Source organism: Aythya ferina, assembly GCF_964211825.1.
Source record: "Aythya ferina genome assembly, chromosome: 27".
In the NCBI taxonomy this organism is placed as follows: domain Eukaryota; kingdom Metazoa; phylum Chordata; class Aves; order Anseriformes; family Anatidae; genus Aythya; species Aythya ferina.
In genome coordinates, this window is record NC_140310.1 from 1327425 (window position 1) to 1337976 (window position 10552).

The 10552-nt window shown below is 39.3% G+C and overlaps 2 protein-coding genes across 6 annotated transcripts in view; one reads left to right on the forward strand and one right to left on the reverse strand.

Annotated features, from left to right (window-relative positions):
* Positions 1–9295, reverse strand: part of LOC311424215 (gastrokine-1-like) — a 39658-nt gene extending 30363 nt beyond the window's left edge. For 2 of the 5 annotated variants that reach the window (XM_084499182.1, XM_084499176.1), the window contains exon 1: positions 4431–4576. In XM_084499182.1, coding sequence (XP_084355308.1) covers positions 4431–4535 — 105 coding nt within the window. In that variant the 5' untranslated portion in view covers positions 4536–4576. Of the gene's footprint in view, positions 1–4430; positions 4577–9241 lie in introns of those variants that run through there. The other 3 variants (XM_084499180.1, XM_084499179.1, XM_084499181.1) reach the window with 3 other exon arrangements.
* Positions 4868–10351, forward strand: BMP10 (bone morphogenetic protein 10). Its single transcript, XM_084499175.1, has 2 exons — positions 4868–5281; positions 9354–10351. Exons 1-2 carry the CDS (start codon positions 4948–4950, stop codon positions 10295–10297), a joined length of 1278 nt encoding a protein of 425 aa, XP_084355301.1. The 5' UTR covers positions 4868–4947; the 3' UTR covers positions 10298–10351.
* The last annotated feature ends 201 nt before the right edge of the window (positions 10352–10552 follow it).

Below are 10552 nucleotides of genomic sequence, written 5' to 3' on the forward strand. Positions count from 1 at the left end.
GCACAGCAGGCAATATCCTTCCCCTATCCAATAGATGATTTATTTAATCAGGTATTTTTTCTTCAAGTATCTCTCTTCACATACTACCAAACAAACAAAGTAACTGAAGAGTAATCCTTAAGGAATATTTGGTTTTCAGCAATGCTCCTATATTTATACCACAATCAATTACATTCCTTTCCTCTACTGAAAACTTAATCTCTTTGGGTTTTCTTTTATATGTTTTCTGAGTGGTCTTTTCAATAGAATCTATTCAAAAAAAGAATCAGGGAGAAGGAGTAAAAATAGAAACAAAACAAAACAAAACAAAACAACCAAACAAACAAAACAGATTTATTCATGTTCAAAAAAACTTAACATCAAATAAAATTGGATTGCAAATCTTATGAAAATTTGTTAAGTTATGCATTACTGAACCAAAATCCAGTTGACTGAGTTTACACGTGGAAAAATTACATGTGACTTCTTGTAACTAACTGGCAAGCTTTCTGTTTATTCACTGAGGAACCATTTAAGTCACAAAAGCCCAGGACACGTAAGCAAACATTAAACACTTTCTCTTGGAAAAAGTTCCACATCCCAACACTTTCTGAGTGTGTTAGTGAGAGCAGGTTTTTCTCCATGCTGAAAATCAGACTAAGGAAGGGTAAGGATGCTTAAAAAACACTTCACATTCTTTTTTCCCAACTTCCTCTTACTCAGAGGAGCATCACACCATTTCAGTCACCGTGTATCGTCAACCTTGGCACTTCGTAAAGCTCTGCTTCACTTTCTAGGCTTTCAGCGCTGAGCTTGCTTCACACATTCCTGTTCAAACCCCTGCTCTTCTGCTGCCTCTTGACAGAAGAAGCCATAGAGGCATCAGCTTGGAGGAAGCTGCATGGTGCCTGAGATTAGAGTCTATTTTGGAGACCTACAATCTTCAGGACTGACCCTTTCGACAGCTGAGCTGTTCCCAGGAGTTGCTGCATAGCCTTGGCTACCACTGTGTCAACCGTGCTCACGTTCTTGCCTGAGCTGTTTAGCACTGTGAGCGTGAATGGCCCTCTCTCTGTTGATCTCCTCCAGGCCTCATGGCATGAGAATGGAGAGTGTCCAATCTACAGCTTCACCAGCAGCCAGCTCGAACAGGAAGGGCGAGACATAAATTAAACGATGCCATAGTTGCACTGAATATTGTTCCCTGATTCTGTCGAGTGCAGTGCAAAGGCTAAGGTTTCCATTAGCTACATTTTCCCATGTACTACTTCAAATTCTCTGGGGAAAAGAACCCAAATTTCCTAGGAATGAAGGCCAAGAAACCTTTCTGAAATGGGGTCATCAGTTATGCTGCAAAATTTTAAAACAATTATACAGTAATACCTATTAATGTTCTCTCTCTCCATCTACCTCAGTTAATCTGTTTAGTATAGATTTCTTGAGGGTAGTTTCCTTTTCAGGATGCTTATTGTACAAGTAAATTGTACATGTGAAAAAAAAGACCAAACCTCTTAATTTCAGTGACATGAAATAAAGCCATTCTGTTAAGTATTTCAACTGGGAGAAAAAAAAAAAAAAAATCATGTTAAATTAATCAGCCTAAAACCTAGGGAAACAGGAAGCTGCTCTTCTATCAGATGTACTCTATGGGTTCTCCTCATTTGGCAGATCCCCAACAGGGTCTAAATTGAATAAGCTAAGAAACTCAGTGAAAGCTGACTTGTATATAACACAGCAGGCTGCATTGCCTTTCAGTATGCTATTGTTCAAGGAGTTATCAAAACAAGAGTGGAAATGCAAAGACAGCTGGAATGTCTGAGCAGTGATAACGCTTCTCATGAGCCACTGAACCAAGATGACATATTTGTGGGTTAAGGAATTTATGTCAGATCACTGTGTGCACAATACATTTTACTTACATATTTATATCTACAGGGTGTGAACTTACAGATTCACAGAAAATGTCTGGACTTAGTAAGGCTTAGAGAAGTCAGTTGCCCAGCCTCTGCTCCAAGGCAGTGTCAGCTCTGCTTATGTCACTGCCAGAGCAGTTACAGTAACGTTCATTTTTGTCACCCAGCAAATCAAAGCTGTACAGCAGGCTGTTTTAAACTGTAGGAAGGTGGAGTGAACATAGAAAAACTCATCTGGCTGTAGAATTGTTCAATTAACAGAATAACAGAAAGGAGACTTTGACTTAATGCATGCCTAATGCTCACTCCTCAGAATCACCAGCGTAATTCAACCTTTAGCTCTAAAGCTCACAGAAAACTCAAAACCCTCCAAATTGAGCCCTATAATGCTGTAGATCCCAATGCCTACAAGCTCTGAAAGGCATATCTCTGCTTGCTGTTGCCTATGCATTCAAGCTGTTATTCATGCTTGTCTGAGAAGGAAAACCAGATATGAGCAAGCACTAAGGATAAGGCCGTATGCTGTGAAGTGCTAAGAAGATTCAGCACCTGTTGCCTTCCACCAAGCAGGAGCTACTACAAAATGCTTACACCCTTCATGGAAAAATATATACTTTTATATATACGAAGTCAGTGCATTTCTGAAATTAATATTTACGTATAAAAAGCACCTTTTGAAACCACTTTTCTAGGTACTATTGCTTTCATAGCAAATGTACTACCTGTTCACCTGCCTATGACAAGCCATCTCAGAGATCTCCTTTTACAGTAGCCAGTTACGGTACTGAAGAAAAGTTAGGGCTGTATTCCCTGACTCTTTTCTCACAGTTTTCATTGTTAATCTCCCTTCCTACAGCCGTATGGACTTTAGCTCAGCATAGTCAGGTGATGAATCACAAGCAAGAAGGCTGTGCTTTTCTTTTTAAGTTAATTAACGTAACTGACATCAACTCAGCTCCAAAATTTCCCTAAGTTTTTCTGTGCTTATCTCTAGAAAGCCACAATATTCAGAGAAAGTCTTTGATAGGACTGAAGAGGATTTATCGATAAGGTTGTACATATAACCATGAAATCCACACTGGGCTCTAAATTAATCTTCCTAAGCTCAAATATAAACTTCCAATGCAGCTAAGCAGTAACAGGGACATTGATAATGTGTTTTGGTTTTACTATCAAGTTTCACATGCCTAGAAGGAGAAAAGTTGAATAAAGCAAGGTTAAAAGGTCTAGCAGATGTACCTGACATCAATACCATACATGACTTTGACAATGATATTGATATTTATGAGAAAAAAAAAAAAAAAAAGAGAGTATTACTTTAAATAAGCATGGCTTGAGTACCATTCTAAGTAAGTCAGCTGGAGTTGTGGCCATTTCTGCCAGTGATAGATTTGGGCTATTGAAGAAGGAAGAAAGTTGCAGAGATGGGGTAGCAAATCACTGGACATGCTTAACCAGAATGGAAAAGCAGAGTCCAGAAAAATCAACAAATCAGCTTAGGTTTACTCTTTGGTAAAGCTCTTATTGGCAGCAAAACTTTGCAGTGGTAATGAGAAGAAATGTCTCTTCACCTTGAAGATGTCTACTAGATAAGAACTGAGCTCAGGCCCTGTAGCCAAAACAAGACCACCTTGAAAAAGTCTGAACAATGAAGTGATTTAAGTGGTCGATTTTATATAACAACTTGCTCAAGAAATCATACATATTCTTTATATGTATGATGCTCACATTTTGTTGAAATTTGCACATTAGCCACTAAAAAACTTTAGCACACCTTTTTGGCAAAAACTTTTCCAGATACCCCACATTGTACCTCTGAGCTATTTGAAGTCATGCAAAGGTGAATAATTAAGTCACTAGTCTGTTGGCCTTTGTGCATTTTCAATAGTTTTTGGACAGTGTCGTGACTAAATAAAAGGTAACTGTAACCTATAACCTCCCAAATCAAATATGTAAGATGTGAAAGGAAGAACAGATTTTCTTTACTTTCTCTGTTTCTGAGCATTTATATGGCACATGGCACTGAGCACTATTATTCAACCAATGGTAATGTTCAGATCAGGAAAGAGTGTTTTATAGCAAAAATAAGCACTGGAAATAAATAAAATAAAATAAAATAAAATAAAATAAAATAAAATAAAATATGAAATAAAATAAAAGTCCTTTATCATTAAACAACACAGTGCCTTATGCATGCAATATGGTGCCTGCATAAAAAAAGAGGGCTCAGTTTTACAGGCCATACTCTGATCTTCCCTGACTCATATTCACTGTCTTCAAAGTGCTTTTCCCAGTGAAGCCCTTGCAAAGCACAGCTTTATAGATGCAATATGAGAAACCCTCCTCACCTAAATATCTTGAGCTCACATGCTTCTCTGCATTCAGGGCCTTGTGACCCCAGAGTTGCTGTAGTACCAGCAGCTCCCCTCCTGTGCTGCAAACGCACAGAAGAATGGACCTTTTCCCAGAGAAGTTCCTTTAGAACTGAAATTTTAAAACTTATTTTTATATTAGTTTTTAAAAAGCTAGATTTGTTACCTTAAAGGAGCTATTCTTTGCCCTTGGTGCAAAATTCATAGGTTTCAGTAGAGGCTCTGTAGAATTAACGTTAGCTTGAAATCTGTGTGGATTGAAATTGTTCATGCGCGCCAAAGGAAGTCAGCTACCAGGAGGCAGAAAGTAAGGGCAGCTCCTCTCCGAGGAGAAACTTGTCCTATCTCTTAGTGTCCTAGTGCAAATGTTTACAAAACGCTCATTAAGGGAAAGGGGATTGCAAGATAGCAACAAATCTGGTGAACAGCTTACACTACATGAGATAAGAGAGGCAAGGCGACCATAGAAGAGAGCAAGCCATATCCAATTACTGAGACCTGGTTTTGGGGAGGGGGAAGGGGGAGAGAGAGGACGGATCACAAGTTTCAAGACAAGAGCTTCCAAACTTGTCATCTCCCTGTGACACATGTGGCGTATAACCCAGGGGATAAAACCGCCACTTAGCCCACACGAGAGCTAGAGCTTGTTGAGTGTGGTTGGAGACTAGACCGAAGCCAAAGTCATGGATTCTGTAGTCCTCCAGCTGTGGGCTGTTCTCTGTCTTTTGGTTCACCTTGCTGCTTGCAGTCCCATCCTGAGCTTGGAGCACTCTTCCCTGGAGGAAGACGTGCCTCTTTTTGATGAGATCCTCTCCGAGCAGGATGGTGTTGATTTCAACACGCTGCTTCAGAATATGAAGAATGAGTTCCTGAAGACATTGAACCTCTCTGACATTCCCCTGCATGAAACAGCCAAGGTGGACCCACCAGAGTACATGCTAGAGCTGTACAACAAGTTTGCCACTGATAGGACATCTATGCCATCCGCAAATATTATTAGGAGCTTCAAAAACGAAGGTAAGACGTGCATCTCTAGAGGAAACAAATAGAAATAAGCACCCTTGTAGTCAACATGAAATGTATTTACCAGGCATTGAGCAGGAACTGCACTAAGGGGAAAAATTGACATTCAGTGAGGCCACCATCGGAAATAGACAACTAATACTGTATGTACCAATGTAAGCCAGATACTACTTGCTGCAAGGTAGATCCCTTGTCCTTTGCTTTTGAGATTGTAAGGTTTGGGGGAAGAAGATGTTCCTTTAGTGTTTCTATAGCACTAACCATAATTTGGGTACATTTTCATTATCCCTAGAATGACACCCATCTTTTGCAATTATCTGCCTGATTTTCAACCGGATACCTTCATTAATATTTGAAATTAAGGCAAGAAATTGTTTTACACACTGTTCAAATGTGCAGTATTTTCATATTGAGAGCTTAACCAAATACGGCTTTCTGTTAATATCCTCCCCTGATTGATCTTCACAGGATTCATCATGATTTCTTCCTTTGACATCTGAGCATAGTTCAGAAAACATACATGAAGCAGAATTTCGGATAACGCTTAAGTTTTACTTTAGGGAAGCAGGATATTGTCTATTAATAAATAAATAAATAAATGTTTCTGCTTCAGCATCTCCCCTCAGTTCAGCAAGGTCAAGATAACGTTTCAGTGCTGACATTCAGTAACTTGTCAATAGCTATTTGCATCATTACAGGTTTAACAGGTAAAAATGTTTTTCAGCTAACTATTTCCAAATACCAGTTATTCCATTTGGCTTAAAGCACAAGTGTTTTAATTATTTTTAACTACTTAGAGATATATGCAACTATTCAAACTGCCATGGGATTTCTCTCCTACTTCACCAGTGTAATTAATGAAGTATATCAGGTAATATAGTTGGGTTTTTGTTTGTTTGTTTGTTTGTTTGTTTCTAATATTTGCAATTTAAAAATAGTGAAGTATAAGGAGAGGCGGTGCACAAGTTATTTCAGTTTGGCAACACAGATGCGAGGAGAAAATCAGCTCTGTTCTACACTGTTCTATCGTTCTGCCAGGCCCAAACACTCCTTATTGGCAACATGTTTATGGTTCGTAGAGGCACTGCATTGTGGTTTAAATCTTCTTTATGTATTCTTTTCTCCATTGTGGAGGAATTTATTGAAGGATTAATGGCACACCAGTTACACCCACTGGTGAACATTTATTCCTTGCAAGAGCTGTGCCTGTCGCTTTGCATCAGCATAAATGCAGACATATGCTGGAATGCCTATTGTTCTTTTCTCATTTTGCATTATTCAGAAGAAATAAATGTGATAAAATTTGGCAAGTAAACTATGCTGAACAATAAAATACAATGTGGTTTTGTGATATAAATCTGAAATTATTCCCGTGGCAAGACCAAAATTCTTTCTGATTCACAGCACTGAAAACTGTACAGACTGACCTTTTCTCGAGTAATACAGGTAGTGGTTCACAGTTTTGTGCCTTTCTGTAAGCATCATGTTCAACGCCTTTTTCATCCTTGCAAAAGTTCTGTATCAAATAGGGTAAAGTTAGTGTAACTGTCTGTCATTTCATTTTTTCTCTCACCTCTTATGATCCAAAACAGCAAGATGCAAAGTGAGGCTTCTGATGTTAAAACAGATTCATAAGCACGTGAATTAAAGTAGTGATGCAATTAATGCGCATGTATTTTTTTTTTCTATCTTGAAAGTCTGTGAAACTGGGAACCATTCTTTCATGTCAAAATAACTTTTTTTTGATAGAGAAACAAATTACTTGTAGTGGTCAAGACAATAGAAATGGATTATCCCATGGAATTTTTTGTTCACCTGCTTACTGAAAACTGGCAGTAATGGTATTTTCATTACTATTCATTGATTCCTATATTAAATTTGTTATTGTTATAAAGATATTATAACATATTGCATGGCTGGAAGTAGTTCTTTGTTTTAACGCATGCATAATGTCTCCACTGCAAATGGGGCTGTAATATTCTATCTGTTCTTAAAACTTGAGGGAAATTTTAAGGAAAATTTTTCTTTTCCTATGGACTCCAGATCACTCTTCCTGATCCTACTATTGGTAACAATAAGGTATTTCATCCCATGGGCTTTTTAGTTAAAGTGCAAAGTCACATCCTGACTTACACATGAACACTTTTCTTGCCCTGCTAGTGCTTACCCATGTTCTTACATGTGGGGTAGCCTTTCCCTCCATCCTAGCGACTTGCTCATGCTCATTTTCTGTATAGTCAGGCGGCATTTCTCCACCCTGTTGTCATCTGTAATGACTTTTTGCTTTAGTATTCCAAGGTCAAGGAAATCCCGACAATTACTCCATTTCTTCCAGTATAGAGATTAAAGCTAAGCATTCCTGTGCTTGAATAGCATTACCTTCAGCTCTCCTACCCTGTGTAATGTGTTCCTACCCTGGTGCAGTGCAGAGTGTATCAGCTCCCAGCATATCAATAAACAGGTAGAGAGATGCAATCAGAATGGCACCTCTTTTTTTTTCTTTTTTTTTTAATGAATGGATGGAAATAAGAGAGAGAGAGAGAGAGAGAGAGAGAGAGAGAGAGAGAGAGAGAGAGAGAAAGAGAGAAAGAGAGAAAGAGAGAAAGAAAGAGAGAAAGAGAGAAAGAGAGAAAGAGAGAGAAAGAGAGAGAGAGAGAAAGAGAGAAAGAGAGAGAGAGAGAAAGAGAGAAAGAGAGAAAGAGAGAAAGAGAGAAAGAGAGAGAGAGAGAGAGAAAGAAAGAAAGAAAGAAAGAAAGAGAGAAAGAGAGAAAGAGAGAAAGAGAGAAAGAGAGAAAGAGAGAAAGAAAGAAAGAAAGAAAGAAAGAAAGAAAGAAAGAAAGAAAGAAAGAAAGAAAAAGAAAGAAAGAAAGAAAGAAAGAAAGAAAGAAAGAAAGAAAGAAAGAAAGAAAGAAAGAAAGAAAGAAAGAAAGAAAGAAAGAAAAAGAAAGAAAGAAGAAAAAGGCAGGTGCCTCAAAACTTTCTTCATGTCAATAGGACAGCTCATGTGCTTAAGTTAACTGCTTGCTTAATTGCACTGATGGAGCATGGCCAATACTTGCAGATTCATCAGTGTCCCTTTTCTACAAACATCAAAACTGGAGAAATCAGACATGAAGATAGTAGTAGATCACAATCAGTTTGCCTCTGCAGAAATGTTACGCATAGAGTCTATGTCCTAATCTGTCTTCTGAGTTACAAGTAGACAGCACAGTAATTCAGCAACAAATACATAGTCGTTAGCTAAGATTCGGGCATTGCATGAAGAAATGCATATTGCCTATGTATAAATAAACAACACAGATAGGACAGACAGTCTGAATGACAAGCAGATATTATGTTCTTCTTATATGTGTTATTAACTAAAGCTGCCAAAAGTGCCTGACTCAGTACAGCTGTTTGACTTTGCTCACTTGAAACCCATTGAGTCTGTAGCAGGATTTCTGTTGATTGGCAGCTCACTTTGGGTGTTTGCTGCCTGTTCTTCCTAACCAGGAGCCTTTACAGTTTCCCAAGAGACTTTTCCCCCCTTTGTGATTGTCTCTCTCCATTGGTGAGGGATGTTTCAGTGGAAGGGAATAGTTGCCAGCATGGAAACTTTAAGCAGACCAAGATACAGCCTGCTGTTCTTGCATATGCAGCTATCTGTCTCATGTTCACTCCAGTGCCATATCCTTCTTCCCTTCTTCTCTTACACTGGCTGTTTTTCCTCATTTGTTAAGCAAGTACCACAACAACCTAGAATTGGTATCATTTCAGTATTAAGCAACACATTTTTAACATGTATTCTTTCCAGGTGACAAGGAAGTCCCTGGGAGACATGGTAGCAGAAAAAAAATCTTTAAATCCAGGTTTATGGTCTTTATCATATCTGCAATCTCTCTGTCTTTAGACTTGTAGAATGAAGTTGGCCTTTTTTCCAAGTACAGTTTTGGGAAATGATGAAAAAACACTCACCTGAAATTATTTCAGTGAAACCCAGCAAGGCAAAATCTGTCAGATGAACTTCAGTGCATGTGTTACTGGATGTATTGACCCTTCTAAAATGCATGATCTTTGTCATTTCCAGATCCGTCTTCCCACCCAATTGGTATTACAGGAGTTCGGAAATACCCCCTTCTATTCAATGTGTCCATCCCTCACCATGAAGAAATCACCATGGCAGAGCTGAGGCTCTACACCTTAGTAGAACGGGACCAAATGCTCTATGATGGGCTCGACCGAAAGGTCACAATTTTTGAAGTGCTGGAAAACGGCCGTATGGGGGTAGGAGAAGAAAGAAAGATAGTGGCACTGGCATCCAGACAGATCTATGGCACAAGCAGTGAGTGGGAGAGCTTTGAGGTCACTGAAGCCATCAGGCGCTGGCGAAGGGCAGGGCTGACCACACACCGACTGGAAGTTCATATTGAGAGCAGGGAAGGGGAGGAGCAGAATGGAGAGGGGAAACTTGATATTGACATAAACTCTGAGGCTAAGCATGTGCCCCTGTTGATTGTGTTCTCTGATGACCAAAGTAATGACAAAAAAGAGGAGAAGCAAGAGTTGAACGAAATGATAGATCACGAGCAGCTCCTGGACTTGGAGAACCTGGAGGTTGGTAATTTCCATGGCCACCCTGGTGAGGAGGCACTGCTCCAGATGCGTTCCAACATCATATATGACTCTACTGCCCGAATCCGGAGGAACGCAAAAGGCAACTACTGCAAAAAGACTCCACTCTACATAGATTTCAAGGAGATTGGCTGGGATTCCTGGATCATCGCTCCAGCGGGATATGAAGCTTATGAGTGCCATGGAGTATGCGCCTACCCCTTGACAGAGCATGTCACACCAACAAAACATGCCATTGTCCAGACTTTAGTTCACTTAAAGAATCCCCAGAAAGCCTCCAAGGCCTGCTGCGTGCCCACCAAACTTGATCCTATCTCTATTCTCTACCTAGATGCAGGGGTTGTCACCTACAAGTTCAAATATGAAGGCATGGTGGTATCAGAGTGTGGCTGCAGATAGTAGCAGGGAACACATGCATAGGGGAGTGCACAGGGGAAGTATTTAATGATTCAGTCTGTAAATTTGTACATTTCAGATTTCTTATTTAATAAGGTTATTTAATGAGGCATGTACAGATAATTGTATGTTTCCTGTCATGGGGAATTGGCAAGTCATATGACTGTAGGAAATGTATATTTTGTTCCATTGCTTGCTTCTTGCTGTTCTTTGCTGCCCAAATTATGGCCAAGTCTCTCTTCATATCAGAGCACAGTG